This window comes from Rosa chinensis, chromosome 2, assembly GCF_002994745.2.
Source record: "Rosa chinensis cultivar Old Blush chromosome 2, RchiOBHm-V2, whole genome shotgun sequence".
In the NCBI taxonomy this organism is placed as follows: Eukaryota; Viridiplantae; Streptophyta; class Magnoliopsida; order Rosales; family Rosaceae; genus Rosa; species Rosa chinensis.
Window position 1 is genome coordinate 6070940 of NC_037089.1, and position 20604 is coordinate 6091543.

General features: G+C 37.0%; 3 protein-coding genes, 1 non-coding gene and 2 pseudogenes across 7 annotated transcripts; 1 reads left to right on the forward strand and 5 right to left on the reverse strand.

Annotated features, from left to right (window-relative positions):
- Positions 1-346: 346 nt before the first annotated feature.
- Positions 347-2414, reverse strand: LOC112186382 (probable caffeoyl-CoA O-methyltransferase At4g26220). Its single transcript, XM_024324778.2, has 6 exons — positions 2265-2414; positions 1779-1870; positions 1607-1686; positions 1256-1400; positions 1006-1140; positions 347-787 (listed from the first exon to the last, which is right to left on the reverse strand). The coding sequence occupies exons 2-6, from the start codon at positions 1836-1838 to the stop codon at positions 497-499; spliced, it is 711 nt and encodes a 236-aa protein (XP_024180546.1). The 5' UTR covers positions 1839-1870; positions 2265-2414; the 3' UTR covers positions 347-496.
- Positions 2415-2653: 239 nt separating this feature from the next.
- Positions 2654-9935, reverse strand: LOC112186376 (DNA-directed RNA polymerases IV and V subunit 2). Of its 2 annotated transcripts, none has more exons than XM_024324763.2 (8): positions 9732-9935; positions 8418-8924; positions 7852-8064; positions 6739-7622; positions 5948-6239; positions 4487-5437; positions 3939-4210; positions 2654-3363 (listed from the first exon to the last, which is right to left on the reverse strand). In XM_024324763.2, exons 2-8 carry the CDS (start codon positions 8910-8912, stop codon positions 2862-2864), a joined length of 3609 nt encoding a protein of 1202 aa, XP_024180531.1. In that variant the 5' UTR covers positions 8913-8924; positions 9732-9935; the 3' UTR covers positions 2654-2861. The 2 variants fall into 2 exon arrangements, with proteins under 2 accessions (XP_024180531.1, XP_024180530.1); XM_024324762.2 differs by having other exon boundaries at positions 8418-8928.
- Positions 9936-10169: 234 nt separating this feature from the next.
- TRNAA-UGC lies at positions 10170-10242 on the forward strand. The gene has a single exon. It is a non-coding gene; the product is annotated as a tRNA-Ala (tRNA).
- Positions 10243-10386: 144 nt separating this feature from the next.
- Positions 10387-13670, reverse strand: LOC112183546 (annotated as a pseudogene).
- A 1802-nt stretch (positions 13671-15472) lies between these two features.
- Positions 15473-16968, reverse strand: LOC112190432 (probable caffeoyl-CoA O-methyltransferase At4g26220). 3 transcript variants are annotated; one of them, XM_024329863.2, is made up of 6 exons: positions 16955-16968; positions 16733-16842; positions 16568-16647; positions 16327-16471; positions 16095-16226; positions 15477-16004 (listed from the first exon to the last, which is right to left on the reverse strand). In XM_024329863.2, the coding sequence occupies exons 2-6, from the start codon at positions 16799-16801 to the stop codon at positions 15714-15716; spliced, it is 717 nt and encodes a 238-aa protein (XP_024185631.1). In that variant the 5' UTR covers positions 16802-16842; positions 16955-16968; the 3' UTR covers positions 15477-15713. The 3 variants fall into 3 exon arrangements, with proteins under 3 accessions (XP_040371306.1, XP_040371307.1, XP_024185631.1); XM_040515372.1 differs by having other exon boundaries at positions 15473-16226; XM_040515373.1 differs by lacking the exons at positions 16733-16842; positions 16955-16968 and having other exon boundaries at positions 15473-16226; positions 16327-16442; positions 16529-16643.
- A 449-nt stretch (positions 16969-17417) lies between these two features.
- Positions 17418-18769, reverse strand: LOC112183548 (annotated as a pseudogene).
- Between the last annotated feature and the right edge of the window lie 1835 nt (positions 18770-20604).

Below are 20604 nucleotides of genomic sequence, written 5' to 3' on the forward strand. Positions count from 1 at the left end.
AGATAGAAAGAAGAAGAAGAAGAAGAAGAGTTGGGAAGAAACACGACTCCCCCAACTATAGTGGAGCGCCGCAAACCATCTGCTGATGTTATTGCCGCTCTTTGACTAAAGTAACTAACAGACACGGAGTCGTTTTTCAGGGAATGTACGTAGGGGCTGGAGGGCGGTGCAATGGCTATCATATATAGTGCCTGTTCATTGTCGATCATGAACAGAATATTAGTTGAAAAGACGAGAAACCTGCTATGTGATATGATATGGATCACCAGTCTTTGCCAGTGCCCTCCCACTTCTCAACAATTTCGAATGGAGTAGATATGATATAACAAAAGGAAACGGATGCATCTTCCATAAAAGCACACTTAATTAGATATAACATTTTACTGCAGTGGAGTGGAGTAGTCAACTACAACTTCACGCTCACAAATGTTGTACAAATCTCAGAAGCAAAGGTCGATTGTGAAGTGTTATTTTGTATATAACAGTGGAGCCAAAGTTATATGATTCGGCGACAAATCATCATGCCGTCACCCACAGAAGCATGCGAGATTTGGATACGAGGATCAGCTGCAAGTGTCTTGTTATGCTCAATGGCTACCTGTCTGCGCTGTTTCCTCGGCTCTGGAACTAACTCATCAGGCAATGCGACTGATCCTCTGACGAGTGTGTTGTCATAGACAACTAAGCCACCCACCTTCAACAGCTTCACTAGTCTCTCGTGGTAATTCCAATTGTTAACCTTGTCGGCATCCACGTAGGCAAAGTCAAAACTGCCTTCATTTTCAGGCTGCAATAATCTCCACCCTCACAACACATTAGAAAGAAAAAAGGTGCTGTACGTAAGCCATGTTAAACTTGAGATTATATATGTGATGAGAATGCAGAGACTGTGAGGGATAATATCTTATGTTCATTTCTTGACGTAGGCCATTGTAAAACAACATCAGTTTGGGGCCTAGTTCACAATAATGGTTTTTGCAGCTATGGTTTGAAATTTATACTTACATTTTCTAATAGCTTATCAAGAACTGGTACAGCCTCGGATTCAATGAAATCAATTTTGTGCTCAACACCTGCTTTCTTTATGATTGGCAACCCTACTTGTTCATATGTCTCACGATCTATATCTATGGCTACAATCTGCAACCAGGCATTCAGAAATAGTGTCAGAGAAGCTAACCATTGACTAGCTTTCGACATAGTCTTTTTTAAGACTAGCATGACAACACAGCAGATTGAAAAAATTATAACTGACCTTGCCATCCTCGGGAATTGTAAGCGCAGTGAGGAGAAGAGAGTATCCCGTGAAAACCCCAATTTCAATTGTCTTCTTTGCATCTACTAGCTTCAACAGCATGGCTAGTAGCTGACCTCCATCTGGTGCAGTAGCCATCCCAGCCCTGAAAAATAACAAGCTAATAATCCTTGCCAATACAAATTTCAAGTACATGCTTTAGAGAATTCAGACTTTAATGGTATCTGCCAAGTGATCGAAAGCTTTGGTTATGAAGAAGAACCTTAATGAAACTAACAATGCAGGCTACCTTAGCATAAACGTGACTCAGTCAAATCAAAATGCATGCACTAAGGTAAGCAGGATGATTACCGAGGATGACTGGCAGTGGCATCCCTTAGCTCCTTGAGAGGCGCTGGTTCACGAGGATACACACTAGTCTCCAAGATGTACTGCCGTACACATTGGTAAACATCAACTATTACAATCTCAACTATTGCCAGAAAGAAAACATCGCAGAGTTTAATTAGTGAGATCGATATACCTGAGATAGTTCATCACTTTGCAACAGTCCCTTTGTGAACTTAACCCCTCTGGAGTCCATTTCTCTCAAAATGCTTCACGTACGATAGACTTCTGCAAAGAGGAAGCAGCAATCCAAGCAATTCTTTATACCCAGTAGTTTAGGAGAGACTAGATGTATCAGACATGAATCCTATTTTGCAATAAGGCAATATATAAATAATTCAAGGTCAAATACAAAAATCTCAAAGTATTAGTTTTTAGAAGAAAAGTAATTGATGAGTATCATGAAGGCTGAACAGTCTAGGATTTTGAGATTCACAAGCATAGTGAATTTACATGAACAGAGATAATCAAACATGTATTTCATCAATCTGAAAGCAACATTCTTGCTTTTACTAATTAAAAGCAAAAAAGAATATATAATTGCAGTTTGGATCTTGATGAATTATGAATATGTACAATTTAACATTGCCGAGTATGATAGTGGGATGAAGTAAGAGAGTACCCGAAAGGAAGAAGATGGTGGTGATCAAACGGCGAGTCTAATCAGATATTAGCAAATAAATTTATTAAATTCAGATAGGAAAAGAAGAAGAAGAAGAAGAGTTGGGAAGAAACACGACTCCCCCAACTATTGAGGACCCCCAAACCTTGTGCTGTTAACGACACTTGATTATTTTTTTTTTTTCCTTCTGACTAAAGTAACTGATAGTAACGGTGTCGTTTTCGAGGGAATGTCGGGCCGTCGGGGGTGGAACGGGTTTGGAGGCTATTAATGATACTTATATATATATATAAGTTGAAAAGATGTGAGAGACCTGCTATATGATATGATATGGATCACCAGTCTTTGCCAGTGCCCTTCCACTTCTCAACAATTTCAAATCAGTCATGAGAGTCTAAGGACCTTAAAATTTTAGTAACCGAGACTAGATAGATCATAGATATTACAACCCTCAGTTAAAAGAGAGAATTAGGAACCAAGGATTAAACATCTGGAACTTGAATGTTTGAAACCTACTGGGGAGTAAATGAAAGTCATTTAGTTAGATACATATACTGGAGTTATATTGCTCCCAAAAGTAGTGCTGATGCTCAGTACTCAACAGAGCCTGGTTTCAAACTTGAGACTGATGCCCATGCTGAATAGCTCCTGGCACAATAGCTTGGCCCCATATGGCACGTTCACCCTCACAATGTCATCAGCAGAGTCGCAGACCCGGCAATAGGGACCCCTGATTTTGCGGCCACCAGTCACTTTCCGCTCTATCACATTGGCTGCATTCTGGCATTTCTGGCAAACGTTCATCAGGGAGGAGTCACTGAGAGTGAAGAGGCGTTCATGCAAGTTTGCTGATGCTCCATGGGCTATAAGACAGTCGCGCTCCATCTCACCAAATTTGATCCCACCAAATCGCTTCCTGTCTGCCACTGGCTGCCGGGTGAGAGGGTGAACTGGCCCAGTGTTCCTAAACTTTACTTTGTCTTCAGACATGTGAATCAGACGTTGATAGAATGTTGGGCCCATGAATATCAGTTGGCGAACCATTTCACCAGTTCGACCATTGTATACTCTCTCATTTCCCCATCTTGAAAATCCAGCTCTGTCAAAGATGGCAAATTTTAAATGAATCACTCTACTCATTTAAAGGGGCGGTTCAATAACTAAATGGTTTTTTTTTTAACACGAGCAATCTAGTAGGTAGCCATGTAAATTCCATTTGAAAAGGAATGGATAACTGAAAATGGAAGAGCCAAAACTACACAAGGTTTCACAGCACAAACATACAAACATAGTCAATAAAAACACAGTACAGAAGAATTTTAAGATTCTTTTTACTAGTTTTATAAGAAATTTGGGGAGAGGGGGAACCGTACTCTCTTTTATAGTGGCAAACATGTAAGCCCTCAGCAACATTGCCTATAGATCTAACAAATGTCTTATCACAGCATATAATATATGGCTCAACTCAACTACTCTCAAACCCAAGTAAATTTCTCAGTTTACTGTAACCCAGTGACAAATGCAAGGACCCTGAATTCTCTGAACTCTACTTCCTAATAGAGTTGTAGTCTTGGAGTCAGATGTAGTTCAGAGTATTCAGACCCCTTTGGTAAAGTCAAACATAAATAAAGTAGAGGTAGCATACAAGTCATATGAATAGAATGACATAGTTACCTATGAAGCTGGTCTGTGATGTCATCAACAGAGAGAGTAGAGAAAGGGGTCGCGTATCTCTTTGAACCACCACAGGCAATCCCCTTCCCTAAAGCAGCCTCTAGGAGTTGACCGGGAGTTTGTCTTGAAGGAAACGCATGTGGATTAATTACAATATCTGGAACTATCCCTTGTATTGTGAAAGGGAAATTCTCTTGAGACTCCAAAAAACCTAGGACACCCTTTTGCCCATGCATGCTTGAGAACTTGTCTCCAAGAGAAGGAGAACGAACCTAAAACAAAAAAAATACAAAATGTTATTAGTTGATGGCAATTAGTCCTTAAAGTAAATAGGGAAAGCAATAGGCATGCCCTAATACATATTATTCGATGTTGGAATTTTTGCAGACGGCCAGCAGATGTGCAGGCATTTTGCTGACATCTTCCACACATATAAATAGGGTGTACCCAAAATACACAACCTTGAAATGCGTTTGAGGATGTGGAGGCATCCAAACAAATGTTCATGCACGTATTAAAGTATATAATTATAATTATGGTAAACATACCTGTCTTAACGATACAACAGCAAAATTCTTGCCATCGTCATTAGAGGAAAGCACAACCTTCTGCACCATTCCCCTTTCAGTATGCTTCAATTTGATGCTATGATCAGTACCAGATTCACTGCACCTCCCAATAATAATATCCCCATTCTGCAGATTTGCACCAACACAGGGGAATCCATCATCATCAAGGCTGTCAACACGTCCAAATTTACTCTGGATTTTGCCAAAATTTACACACTCATCTGGTTTTCGTCTTTTTTCCAATGAGAGCTTGTTTTCAACTTCAGCTTTGTAACTCCTTATGTGCTCAGATCGGAACATACCACGTTCTAGTGATGCCCGGTTCATTACTATTGAATCTTCTTGGTTATATCCGAGGTGCACGTTGACTGCAACAATTGCATTCTGGCCATTGAAGTACTCAGGCTTTGGCATGATACCGTTATGTCCCACCGGGTATCCTGGTTTTCCAAGGGAATCAGATATCATTGTACGAAAGAGCGGCCTCTGGGGGTAGTGTAAGTTGTGAGACAAAGTATCCACTCTGAGGTTAGGATTTGTAGTAGAAAAACCAATGGCCTGCTGAGAGTGCTTCTGAGACTGGTACAGCACCCTCCTTGCATGATCATGATTTGCAAAGGGAATGATACCACAGCTTAAACCCAACAAAAACGACATGTCCAGCTCACAGTGTGTGTACTTGACAACTGAGTTTCCCTGTTCTTCCATAAACAGATACTTAATGGCCCATGCTGTACGGCAATCCTCTTCTTCTTCCGGGCCAATGAGCTCAATTATTCCCTTGTCAAGAAAATCTTTGAAGGTAAGTTTTTCTCCTTTTGCTGCTCTAATCTTCTTCAAATTCTGGACTACCAAGAGCGGACGTAGAATCCTTCCAGCATCAGAAAATATGCGCACTTCTCCTTGGCGTTCATCTCTTTTGATTTCCACCTATAACAATATCATTACCAATGCTTTATTTTTCAAAAAGACTGAAACATCCTTCTTTAATACACATGCAACTTACTTATTAGCAAAGAAAAATCATTGTTCAAATAGCAGGTGAATCAAAACTTTGTGCAATACTTAAAAAGATAGATAATCACACAAAAGCAAGATTCATGAGATCATTAATCCCTGGTCAAATTATAGGAGTATCAAAAAGGTAGGAATAGATTACCCCCAGTACTCAAAACACATTTGTCATTTGATAGCTTCTTGAGAATCAAATCATACAACTTATGATGTATATACTCTTGAATGTAGAGGAAAAGAGAACAGAGAAAAGCTTTTAGGAAAAGAGGAAGGCGTATGCCCCTAAAGCCATGTCCCTAAGCCAGTAAAATCAGAAGTCATTTTTTATACATCACTATCCAATTAATCTGCCTAAACTGGAGTGCAATCAAGTCATGGCAATTGTACCAAAACCACAACAATGTAAAATCTGAACAAGAGAAAAACCTCGTGTGGCAACATTTTCCCGCGTCGCAATGTCCTTAGTTTCGTGACAAAACCATGGGAATCTACACAAACGCCAACCCAGTCACCATTCAGAAAAACTTTATGCTTCCCATCCAGTGAAGTAGAAGTATCATCTACCAACTCCTCCATGCCACATCGGAACAATTTGCGCACTATGGGCTCCAATATGTTTGTACTTACAAGAGCAGTGGTAGCCAAATTTTTTACGAGTCCACAGTTCTCACCATCTGGGGTTGAGAGAAAGCAAACCTTACCCCAGTGAGAAGGATGCCTGCATCGACAAGCTTCTATTAACCACAATTACAAAGTACAAAATATCTAAAGAGGAAAAAAAAAAAAAAGAACTAAATTACTAAAAATTAAAACAGACAAGACTAAAATATGAAGATAGCTTAGGTGGTTTATATTTAGATTCCTAGCCACAACCAAAACAACAAAATACAATTTTGTTCACAATATAGAAATGGCAGCTCAATAAACCGATGAAACCAAAATCAATTTCTTTTGCAAGCCCAGACAAACATCAAAAGAAAAAGGATATAACCCTTTACTAGCTGACTCCATCCCTATTATAAATAGCAGTCACTTTCACATCCATTCTTAGAGCATGCACTTCAATAACAGAATGACAAGATATAACGGTAGCAGACTTCATTCCAAATTACAGTAACTTTCAAATCTATTCTTACAGCAAGCTTTTCAATAACAAAACGGCAACAAAATACAGGAGAAAGCTTCATTCCAGCTGCAGCAAGTTAAAAGGTACTTACGGATATCTGGCATCTCCTGCCTTGCCAGTGTATTGAACTTGCTGGCGTGTCTTCCTCATATCAATCATTGTCTGCAGTGGATTTGCTCGCCCAACATTTGCGACCACACCTGATATCCTCTCCATCCTCTTGAAAGGATGACACCATGCTCCAGTAGAGAATGCTCTGGAAACACCACTGGTAACTATAGATGCATCTAGATAGTGCTCCACCGGGCGGACAACACGATCACCACATAGATCTCTCTGCAGAGCCTTTGCCATGCGCCTCCGTGCATGTGAAATATGTGCCTTCAGCTCTCGTTCTAGAAGCTCACCTGCTAACTCCAACCTCTTGTTTCTAAAGTCATCCCTATTATCGCATTTCCTGCGGCCACTGAAAGTCTGTAAAAGACACTTCACCATATACCCTAGAAACCGAGCCTTCTGCTTCATGCCTCTCAGATTAGGAAACAGATACATGCTAATGCAGTCCTCAATGCTTTCCCCAGGTGGAAACGTCGTATTCTTTATCGCTAATTCAACAAACCTCAAAGCATTCTTCCCCCTACGAAAGTCATCTTTTCTCTCATCAGCATCACGAATTGAGGCAAACAGTATGTTTGAAATGCTTGCATCTTCTTTGCCATAATCAATGAGATCGATAACTTCTTTGTCTGAACTAACCCCAAGGGCGAAAAACCAAATCCAAACAGGGATTTCTGTTGACATAAAGTATACTGACAGGACTTTCTCCACTCCTTCAACATTTTCAAGTTTCGAAATCCCGGATAATCTAATTATGAGCCTATGCCGCTTGACCTCTGACCTATATGCTACTGTGAGACCCTGATTATTTGTAATCAGAAGTCTCTTCAAACAGCTCTGTTCTTGAGCGATAAACGTCTGCAATACACATTCCACATATGTCACCAAATCATGCATAAGAAGAAATTAAACCTTAGTCCAAGGCTGAATATTTTCAACACATCCGATAACCAGGAACAAGTGAAAAACTAGAAAGCAATAAATCTCACATTGTACACCCAGATTATCAAGCGAAAAAAAATAACTGATTTTGCAATTAAAATAGGAGTTATACACAGGAAAGAGATCAAAGTAGTTCTGAGCTCACCTTCTCTGCACCCTTGATTATAAAGTAGCCTCCCTGGTCAAACTCACAGTCACCTTTCTCGACTTCCTTCATCCAACACAAGTCAGACTTCACCATTACAGGAACCCGACCAATTATGATGTCCCTGCTATCAGTACTCACAGTCTGCTTGTCCAGATATTGCTCTCTTCCAGTTTTAAACTTGTCACTTTTGACAAGATTTTGAGTATATACCTGGTACATCAGAGATATCCATACTATTAAGTTCTAAAATATAAACAAATCTTTTCAGATTATTATGCGGAAAATGACACCCCATCATAGACAATATTATTAATGTGTGTGAGCATACACAAGCATATCATAAATCAAACTAGGACATAGTGGCCTATAACTTTTTCTATACTGTTCTCAATACATGTCAAATAACATTATGCCAAATGCATATGTAAATTAAAACTAAGTACCCTGACTACATAATTGGACCATCTATAGCACAAGGAAAAACTGCAGAAATCACCTAATCTGATAAGATCAAGTAAAATTCCATCATGCATTTAATGAAACTAGTTGTTAAACTTATTTACCTGGACCGTAATATTGACTTTCATCCTGGCTGAGTATGTCATGTTCTGAAGCCTAGCATGTCTGGGTAACATATTATACTCCTTATCCTTGTCAGAACCTCCCCAAAAACAGGGTCGGTTAAGGGTGACCTTCCCAAATTTGACAGATGCAAATCGCCACTCAGCATCTCCCTTCTTTGATGGGTCATACCCAGGCTCAACTACAATCTCACCGAAAGAATCAAAGACCCTTTGTATGCCATTTTTAACGAAGTCATTGTATGAGTTTATCTGGTGACTGAGAAGGCCATACTCCTTGAAGAATGACACTGATGCCTCCTTACAGAAATCCTTGAGAAACACTTCTCCCAGATCATGAATGCTAGTCGAATCATCAACTTCATCATCCTCAAAATCCATGTCATCAATATCCATGTCCTCAATATCCCCATTGGAAAAGCCCTTTCCCTTGCTACTCATACCTATATCTCCGTTGGCATCTGGTGACGCTCCCATTGGATTCAGTATCTGTCTACAGCACAAGAAGATGAACAATGCATATAATATCAGTTTAGTAAACAAATTACCAGCAAAAATGCGCGAATGGATTGCAGAGATACAAATGGAAAGCAAAACAGGAATAACTTTTAAAAACTCCCCAACAAAGCAGCACATTGTTCAATAAGAATGTAGAGAAAACGACCAAAGCATAAAGAAGCTTCTCCTCAAGACTACACGATACAAAATAAAGTGTAATCTCCGAAAATCACAGTATACAAGTTAAATATAAAGAAATTGAATCTCCACAGCCTCTTCTGTAAATACACTTCAAACAATCCCCACTTCAAAACATGAAACCCCTCCACCAATTTTTTTAACCAAACTTTCAAACATCAATTTCCACTTTTTATCTTCAAACAACTGTACTCTCAGTCAAAAAAACACACATGAAGAATAAAAGAAAACGAAGAAATAATACACACAAAAGACATGCATAACACATAAAGATGTAAAAATCCTTTCTTTCTGTAAAACACATCAAAAAGCACCTATTTGAGAGTCAACCCAGTAACAAAAGCCCCATCCAAGCACAACAAACTCTTCAGAAACAAAACCCCTCCAAAAAGATCAAAACTTTAAACCCAGAAATTTCCAATTTTGATCATCAACCAACTACGCTAAAACCCTAACAGGTAAACAAAGAGAGAAACAATATATATACATAAACACATGCAACACAGCTGTAGGGTGAGCTTGACCAGAGAGTCTGGGTAGAACCCTGAACCCTAAACCCCTGATCGTCAAAAGGTTGGGTTTTGAGATGAAAGGTGTTACCTTTAGGGTTTTTACGAACAATGCAGGTGAAATTCTCCGACTTTTCAACTCGGTGGCTCTCAAATTGCAGAGAAAATGAGTCTCTGCTCACTCGTGGGTGTGTGTAAATGAGAGAGAAGAGTCTATTGGAGCCAATGTCATGAGTCTCCTCTCAACACCGAGCAAGCACTAAAGGCAGGCAGAGTTTGGAGTTATTATTTGTGATGCTATTTCCACTCTCGGTTTGTCATTTTACACTCTTAAAAAATAATAAAGTATTAATTTTGAAAGTGAGTAAATGTGGAACTATCACAGTGGAGTGGAAATTGAGATTCCCTCAAGCCCCCCAAGTTTGGTGTATTATGGTCACAGCCCATTTCTGTTAAGAAATGTCAGAAACTGTCACAGGGCACAGCCGTTTCATAATATATTGAGGTTTGTGACACTGGAATACCAAATGGGGATGTAGCTCAAATGGTGGAGCGCCCGCTTTGCATGCGGGAGGCACAGGGTTCGATCCCCGGCATCTCCATAATTTTTCTTGTTTTGGGCCTTTTGTGCTTGGATAAAACAGCTTAGCACATTAATCTCCCACTTATTGACTCATCATATATAGCAGAAGATCACAACTCAAATGCGTCTACATATATGATCAGCTGACACCGATTTGTTGAACTCAAGTATAAAGTATAAACTGCCTCAGCGCCCTTTTGATCTCCAGAATAGTTTCTTCAGGCTGAACTACTGCTCCTCCCCACAATGTGTTATCATGGATAACAATGCCACCAATCTTCACCAGCTTTATCAACCTCTCGTGGTAATTCCAATAGTTACCTTTGTCAGCATCAACAAAGGCAAAGTCGAAATCACCCACATTCTTTGGCATGCAGTATAATGGTAAATAAAGATCAACATTAAATTTTGAGTACTATATATATATATATATATATATATATATATATATATATATATATATATATATATACAGATCCTATCCAGAGCGAGGCATCGCTTTGAAATTTCAGAGCGAGGCATCGCTTTGAAATTTCAGAGCGAGGTTAGGGTTTAGGGTCACTTTTCGGTCGCATATCCACATCTCAACTGTTCAGTTTCTAGGTACTAATGTATAGATCATCTCTGCAAAATTTCAACAAAATTGATGGTCTTGAAGGTATCTAACTCGCTTAAACCAATGCACGAACTGAATCTGTCCAACCTGAACCGTACTAGCTTTAAGGCAGTTATCAATGCCTTAACGACCATCAATTTGGCTGAAATTTTGTAGAGATGATCTATACATTAGTACCTAGAAACTGAACGGTTGAGATGTGGATATGCGACCGAAAAGTGACCCTAAACCCTAACCTCGCTCTGAAATTTCAAAGCGATGCCTCGCTCTGGATAGGATCTGTATATATATATATATATATATATATATATATATATATATATATATATATTTATGCTTACTTCTCCCAAGAGAGTATCAAGAAATGGTAGAGCTGGGGATTCATTGCAGTCGAATTTGTGTTCTACGTACGATCCGGCTTTTTGAATGATTGGGAGGCCTAGCTATTTCATATGTTTTACGATCACTATCAATGGCCATAATCTGCGGTATTGAATCAATTGGTAACAAGTTAATTTTCTGATCAATAATTATGAAATGACCGAAGTGCTAGCTTATATATATGTATAGTGATACAAACCTTGCCATCATAAGGAATTGTGAGAGCATGCAGTAACTGTGAGAAAACTCATCCAACATTGTGTTGTAAAAAATATGAGATGGAATTTCTGTAAATTAAAATACAAAATAATATGGTAATATCTTGGGAAATAAAAATAATGATATAGATGAAAAAATGAAATAAAGTAAGAAAATAATATAATATATAGATTTTATATAGGAAAACTTATCGAGTCGAGGCGTGCAAGCGCACTGTCCTAAGAGAAGATTCGTCCCCTACTGCACAGGGTTGAATGACGAACTTCCCCCAAGATACAACAACTCTTCGAGCTCCGTCGTGCAGCTAAGAAGCCTCATTGAACCTTAATCACCCGTGCACTCAAAACGGTGTATAAGTAAAGTATGTATATGTATAGTTTGTAAAAATATCTTTGGTAGAGGTATTTGGCTAGAGTGGTTGCATTATGGTAGATTATACCATCATGTATACCCTCATTATCCGACAATCTAAACTCCCACACATGTGCATGTTTCATGTCTCACCATATGCCTTCCAACCATAGCCACGTACCCTTATATAGGGCACATTTACCATACCATCAATAGCCTCATTAACCATATAACGGTCAAATAATAATCATATATTTAAAACATAAAACCGTTAAACCATAAATAGAGAAATAAACACAAAATAAAAATAACCCCCAAAATAAATAAATAAATAAAATATATTTTAATTTTAAATCATAAAATTTCCAACACATTGTATAGAAGTATAGAACCTACGTTTATATTCACTAGCAACGTGCCCGCGTTTCTCGCGGGTGATATTATGATGTTAATGGAAAATAGATCGACTAAATAGTGGTTATTTATTTTTTAGGCATAGAGTAGTGGTGGCTTGGCCATTTTTTTTAATTTACTCTTTTATTTATTTATATTTTATTAACTTAATTTGATAATTATGTTATTAAGAGTATTATAGACACTTCAAAATTTGGTGAAACCGTTTGACACTAAAAGAGGGCCTTCAATTATAGTAGTAGAGATATATGATTTAATTTTGAATTCAAATGTCAAGTGTAAGTTAAGGACTTAAGAAAATCATTCTGGCTCAACTTATCACATCTGTTAGAATTTTGAAATTCATAAATACAGTTATGAGAGTTTATTTGGTTTTTTTTAAAAGCAGTTGCGGTGCATTGTCAGTTTCTTGATGGAAGAAACTGACAATGCGATGCTATATATATCAAATATTTTGGTCCCTTCTGATGCACGAATTATTCTCATCAATTAAGAGAATGCTGGGAGGTGAAATCATGAGAAGACTAAGATAGAAAACTCAAGTGCGTCATGTAAGTTTGTTATGTTTATATTCTGCAGATAGATGATTATGTAGTATCTTCAGTCCCAATCCTAAATACACAATCTAATGATGCACGGTGATTAATTTCATTTATATTGGTTTACATATCATACAGTTTATACAATATGCATACATAGGATATACATGATGTTTCAAATCCTAAATGCTAATTACGATCACTACTGCACTCCTACACATATTTATATAGAAATCATTGTTTACATGTGCTTATGCTGAGATAGATTTATAGCACTAGAATAACGTAACTTCTAACAGTAAGGAGAAGAGAATAGCCAGTAAAGACTCCGACTTCAATAGTCTTTTGCATTCACAAGTTTCAAGAACATTGCCATTAACTGACCTGCATCAGGTGAAGTACCCCAAGAAGCACTTCACAATTTTCACTTGTGTTAATTTGTGATTCTTACTAGTCTTTAAATAAATTTTGATGTGTTAAGGAGGTTTAGTGCCTCTCTTATCCCTCTATTCAGCCAAAAATAAAATAAAACCGCATGTAAAAACAATAAAAACTGTAATAATTATAGATAATTACGTGGGGAGTCTTGCAGTGGCTTCCCTCAGCTCCTTGAGTGGCGCTGGCCAAGGGCATAGCTAGCCTAAGGCGAGAAGGGTCAATTGACCCTTCTCAATTTTTAGAAAATCCTTAATTAGTGTTAATGATCTATGAATCTTAATGAAATAAAATCGACCCTTCTCAATTTTTGAAAAATCCTTAATTAGTCTCAATTTTTAAAATTCAATACAAATTTATCTTAATTAGTTTTAATTATCCTTGAACTTTAATGGAATGAAATAATATTTTACACTATTAATACACTACATATATCTAATTAATACAAATCTTTTCAAGGTTTTCTTACCCTATTGATCGATATATGCCCATATGCGCATATTTACGATTCTTTGTTAATATGCTAATTGAAGTAACACATAAGTTTTTCTATATTTATCATTCATCTTAAAACCCAAAATTTATTCAACATGATTTTAGGATCTTTCAATTTCAGCATTAGTACAAGAAATATTACACCTAAATTTTCTTAATTATACTAATATATATATATATATATATTTTGGGCAAAAGATTGTGTTATTTTTAGAGGATGACTAGAAATGAATATAATTTGTTAGTTAATAAAGTTTGACCCTCCTAAGAGAAATTTTTGGCTACGCCACTGGCGTTGGCTCTTGTGGGTACACACTAGTTTCTAGTATATACTGCAATTAATACAAGTAAAAAAATGTTAACATCCTCGAATCAATTAATTAGTCGCACCCTGGCTGCTTTTCTACCACCTGTTTCTCAGGGATTCAAATTTGCTCACCACCAATACTTTGTTGGTGATACCACCACTCAATATAAAACTGTCATGTGTTATAAAACATAATTATAGTTAATTATGATATTCTATTAAAAACATAAATTTTAAATATTAAATTAATTTTACATGACGTGACAAGTTTTAATTGGGTGGTGATATCACTACAAAATAAAAATGATAAGCAAATTTGAATCCGTTTCTTAGGCTACCTCACCAAAAAATCCTAGTTCTCCATCACCCATTACCACCATGTTAAGGCCATTATCCTACCATCTAAAGTTTTTTTTTTTTGTCTGAACCATCTAAAGTTGATAGGGCAGATATTTGAATGAGATAAATATATATTCAAATAAATAAGGGGAGCAGGACCTCATCTTGCAACAAGATTGGATTAGGTAGAAACTTCTTGCTTCCTTTCTGCTCCATTATCCTTTTATCACAATCAAACCGACCGTTCTTATATCATAATATTATGCTGCAAAAAGTAATAGTACTCTGTTTATAAACCTTTTTCTCACAGAATGTTCTTCATCAGTAGAACTAGCTTAAACTGTAATCATGAGAGATGCATCTATCACCGAGCAATATAGAAGTATAAAGAGTAGCATCATGAAAAACACTCTGGCGTTAAACACTCGATGTAGTGCTTGTTTATAGGCAAGAGAAAAAACAATAATATGAGAAAAAAGATCCTAAAAATCACTCTGCAGGTGCGCTATGGATGTATGGAACTGTGTATATATCTTGGCAAAGATTATGCTATTAAAGAAAAGTGAAGAAATGCAGAGACTTACCAACCCAGAAATCCTTTATGGGATGAATATGGAAATAGATTTGTTAGTTTTGAACATGTAAACTCTGGATGTGGTAATCTGTGAAGGCTATAAAAGTGGAAGTACTTGATTCCTTTCATACCAGAAACCTAAATGATAAATTACTCTCGTTCAAACAGCCCAGAAGCCACCTCAATCCATTGTTTGAAACTTTGAGTACTCTCCACCAAAGGAAGCCGACTTCCATTGGGTACCAAATATAGGAAATGTCATCTTTTCCTTTCTTTTTCTTTTCCCTCACAATTCCACCAGCCCTTTATGCCTTGTATGAGAAATCTACTAGCCAGATATAACTTGATTATCCTAATCCTCCTAAAAAGATGCAATTTCTCTGAATCCTAATGCACTCTGGGATTGTCTATAGAGTTGATTCCCTTGGCATTCTGAGCATCCAATAATTCTTTTTTACCGATTATAGGGAGTGGTTGTGAGGTTGTGATATTTAATTACTGTATTGATAAATAACTATCCCACCAATCTAAATCAATTCCCATTAGCCTTTACCGGATATTGAAGAAGAAGAAACTTGAAATACATATCAATTACTTATTCAACATTGAATAGAAAGTTTCAATAAGAAAACTAGGGGAAGTTATTACAATCTCAAATAACAGAAGACATAGACAATAGATACACTCTTCACTCGTTATTCGTTAACGCCTTTGATGTGAGGGTAAGTGCTCAACTACTGAAGCGAGCTAATAGCTATAAACCTCCACAAGAATAAAGCGATCGATGTTTATTTACTCACAAATATTTAGCATGACAAATTTAGCAAACGCGCCTGCAAATTGTGATTCCATCACCCAAAGGAACTTGGGACATTTCGACACGAGGGTCAGCCGAAATCAATTTGTTAAACTCGATTGCACATTGCCTCCATTCCCTTTTGGCCTCTGGAACATCTTCTTCACGCAGAGCAACTGACCCTCCCCAAAGTGTGTTATCATAGATAACCATCCCACCAATCTTAACCAGCTTCATTAGCCTCTTGTGGTAGTTCCAGTAGTTATTCTTGTCCGCATCAACAAAAGCAAAGTCGAAACTCCCTTCCTTCTCTGGCTGCAGGCCACAACATGAAGCACAAGAGCCAATTTCAAGCGCTTGAAATTTTGATAAGAACAAAATAAATTCAATGTCTTGTATGTCTACATTTTCCAAGAGTTTGTCAAGAATAGGCAGAGCTGGGGACTCAGTGAAGTCAATTTTGTGCTCTACACCGGCTTTTTTGATGATTGGTAAGCCTATTTCATATGCTTTCCGGTTTTTGTCTATGGCTGTAATCTGCATTGATGCATGACAAAAAGTTATATATCAGTTGTAATATTCCCTAACCAGATTGGGAGTATGGCAACAATTATATTCCGGTATAAATATTTCTAACCTTGCCATAATCAGGAATCGTGAGAGCAGTGAGGAGAAGAGAGTATCCGGTGAAAACTCCGATTTCAATTGCATTTTTGGGATTCACTAGTTTCAAGAGCATAGTCATTAACTGACCTGCATCAGGTGCAATACCCATGAAAGCCCTGAACAAGTAACAATACAATCCTAATTAGACCATATATAACTTAATTTTACCGCACCATCAGTTTGGTAAAGCAGTCAGAAATGTGGATACTTGCATAGGGTGATTCGCAGTAGCAATCCTCAGTTCCTTGAGAGGATTTGGTTCTCTTGGGTAGACACCAGTCTTCAGTATATACTGTGCCACATCATGAGAAGTCCAATTTAATACTTAAATTAAATGTATTTGAAATCCAATCTAGCAGACCATATGTGGACTTTACCTCATGCAACTCCTCACTCTGCAACAGAGTTGGATTCTTGGTACTCACTTGATTTCTAGTGTTTTCCATTGCTTTTCAGTGCACAAGAATTCTGAATAATGGTAAAAACACTTGATAATAAAAAAAAAAACAATGGAACGCAAGTTAGAACTTAGAAGCAAGTATGGGAATTAACAACAAACAAAGAAACCCACAAAAGCATATGGAAATAGAGAGATGTACCCAGAATGTTGTCTGATTTGAAACTCTGGGATTGAATTTCTCAATATATACTAAAGGAACCTGTGAAATAGATACTGCAGCTTCACCATCTTAATTTTCCTATTGTTTGGGTCACAAGCTTTTCATTTTAACCTTTATTATTACTATTACTTGGTTAGTTAGGTAAAGTGGTTGAGCCTTCATCTATTTTAGACAGATTCACAAACCCAACCTAGCAAGACTAGCTCATTGGATCAACAATGAAGTAGAATAATGAATCATGTAAGCCAAAGAAAAGATCAGATCAAACCCTATATATACCTTACTTGTAAAGAAGGATCGAATCACATAAGTGGAGTGCAAGATCTAAGATCATTCAATTAACTTAATCTTCATACATTATTTTTAAATCAGTCAAAGAAAAAACACATATTATTCAAGATCGAACTAATGTAGTTGAGTACATATATATTGTTTCTCATTCTTAGCAAATGTGCCTACAAATTGTCATCCCATCACCCAATGGAACTTGAGATATTTCAAGTTTTCAACACGAGGGTCAGCAGAAAACAATTTGTTGAACTCAATTGCACATATATAGCCTCTATTCCCTTTTGGTCTCAGGAACATCTTCTTCAGGTAAAGCAACTGTCCCTCCCCAAAGTGTGTTATCATAGATAACTATTCCACCAACATTGATCAGTTTCATTACCCTTTTGTGGTAATTCCAATTGTTGTTCTTGTCAGCATCAACAAAAGCAAAATCAAAACTCCCTTCCAGCTCTGGCTGCACTAAAACATGAACCACAAGAACCAAAGTCAAAGAGTACTGCAAATTTAGAAGAAAAGGAAAAAGAAGTAAATTTAGTATCTGTATCTATACCTAGATTTTCTAAGAGTTTGTCGAGAATAGGGAGAGCTGGGGACTCGATGAAGTCAATTTTGTGTTCCATACCAGCTTCTTTGATGATTGGCAAGCCTATTTCGTATGTTTTTCGGATGAATGGCTGTAATCTACATTGATGCATTATGTATCACTTGCAATGTTTTGCATTATATATCGCTTGTAACCAGATTGAGATCGAGTGTGGTAACATAATATGTCAGACTCATGTACTAACCTTGCCACCATCAGGAATCCTAAAGGCAGTGAGGAGAAGCAAGTAGCCAGTAAAAACTCCAATTTCAATCGCTCAATTTGCATTCACAAGTTTCAAGAGCATGCCCATTAACTGACCGACCTGCATCAGGTGCAGAACCGATGATAGCCTTGCACAAGAAAATGCTAATTAATTAGACCATAGTGTAGTCTGGTTTTACATTTAGTACAAACATTTTGAATAGGTACTTACCTTCGGTGACTTGCAGTAGCAATTTTTATTTCCTTTAGGGCATTTGATTCTCTTGGGAACACACCAGTCTTCAGTATATACCGTACATCAGTGACGATTCTAATTTAGACGTTGTTATTATTATAATTATTCTAAATTACACAAACATATTCCAAATCCAAGCACATCATATAAGTCCTCACTCTGTAATACATTTGGTTTATCGGCAATCACTTGCTTTCTGGTGGAATGCACAAGGATTCTGAATTTATAATGGTAACACACTAAGAAACATTGTAATGGGAGTCAGGGCAGTTATATAAAACCAAGTAAGAAAGAAAACCACATTAGTATTGCTATCATGATTATTTTGATAGATTTGAGTCCATGCAGACCTCCTAGGCTTAGATATCAAACCAGCAAGACGATTCTTGCACAACCGGGATGGAGGGGAACAACTGTAGACGGTGCATCCAACCGAGATTACATGGCACAAACTGGCCATACTATCAGCTCCCTAGGATTCAAGACAATTCAATTTCAAGGATTCTGAGAGATTATATATATTATGAGGATCAACTGTGAAAACATCTCAACTGCATGTCTTCCTTGTTCAGTATGTTAGTCACAAGCTTGCCATCATAACCTTTTGTTTATTAATATTACTTACTTGGTTGGGTAAAATGGATTAATGGATAGGCTTTTCATCTTATACTGTTCATATCTTATCTTCTATTTACAAACGCCAATTCCATTATTGAGGCATCATTGGCTGGCTTATAACGGACATCTTATCTTCTATAATCCCAGATTCAGAACTGTCCTACGACTCATCCCACTCAACTTCTAGGTACCAATTCATCAAACGAGAGCAGTAGTACGGTAAACACTCATGCAAAGCCAAACGACACAAGTCACAAGATATAACATCTAACCCTTAGGCAGTGTTTGGGTAATTAAGGGATTTCAAGGAACTTCAAGGTGATGAGGTGATGGGAGTTTGAAGTGAAGGGATGTAAGTGGTGGAATATACAAACTTTTTTTTTTTTTAATAGGATTGATTTCATTAGTAATCAAGCCATGAAAACAGGCTTTACATAAGGAATTCTGAGTCAAACCGGATAACTTATCTAAGCCACAACTAAACTCATTATAATTTAAAGGGACGCTCACTGAACAGCAAGCCTAAACTAAGCACAAATAGTCTCGCTCTCTAAGGAAAATATATTCATCTAGTCCAATCTGTCAATCACGCAGTTGTGGTACAAAAATCAACTAGAAACTTCTTACAAAAGCTTATAGAAACTTTGAGTGAAGGGATTATGTTAATATTTTGTTTTTGACAAAATTAATATTCTTTTCTATTTTTTCATGGAATTACTGTAATGAATTGTTTTTTTTTTTTAACAAAATTAATGTAAAAATAAAAAGTTTGTGGCTCGCCAATTAAATAAAAGGGAGCAATGAATGAATGAAATGTTAATTTCAAAACTTTCATCAAATGGAAAGCAACGAAAAACACTAGAAATTTGAAAAATACATCGAAGACAAAATTAATGAATATTTCGTGATCATAGAGTCTTTGTGGGCAGTCTAGCATGCAAAGTAATTAATTTGTCTCAGTTCTGAGCTTGGAGGGTATGTTGTCCACGCGTGCCAAAAAAAAAAAACCCTGCTGCAACCTTTGAGGTATTAGTTCCCAATCAATCAAAGCTTGCATCTGACACCACCTGGGCTAAGGACGGGGAGAGGTGACAGCGTAAAACGCAGCTTAGTCAATGGCAGCAATTAAAGACCATTGCCTACGAAAAAATTGCCCAGATTTTCAACAATAGTGCTGGACTGAGCAGGGTTTCTATTAAAGGTCCCTACAAGCAACAGTTGTGTACGTGATCTTCATTATTATAACACCTCCGGCATTACCCTGCATCCCATTTTGTCTGATCAAAGCGTGCGTCTTATAGCAAAACAATAAATATATATATAAATATAATTACACACACCCCTACTTCTGTTTGGTCATTCAGTGTCAAAGAATTTTATCAAATTTTATTTTTTTTGTAATTTTCATTCAAACACGTTATTAATTTTGTTAATTTAAAAAAATTAATATCTCTTAAGGATAAAATTGTCAAGAAATACACTTACATAAAATAATAATAATAAAAAAATCAAACATAAAAATTGCCCTTTAAAAACTATCCACTAAACCGTAATACGTGTCTTAACTATTTTTTATTTTTTATTTTTTAAAAAAACCTCGATGAAACGAGAGTAATATATTGAATAGAAAAGTGGAAGGAGTACATCAAAACCGTAAGGGGAAGACAACAACCTAAC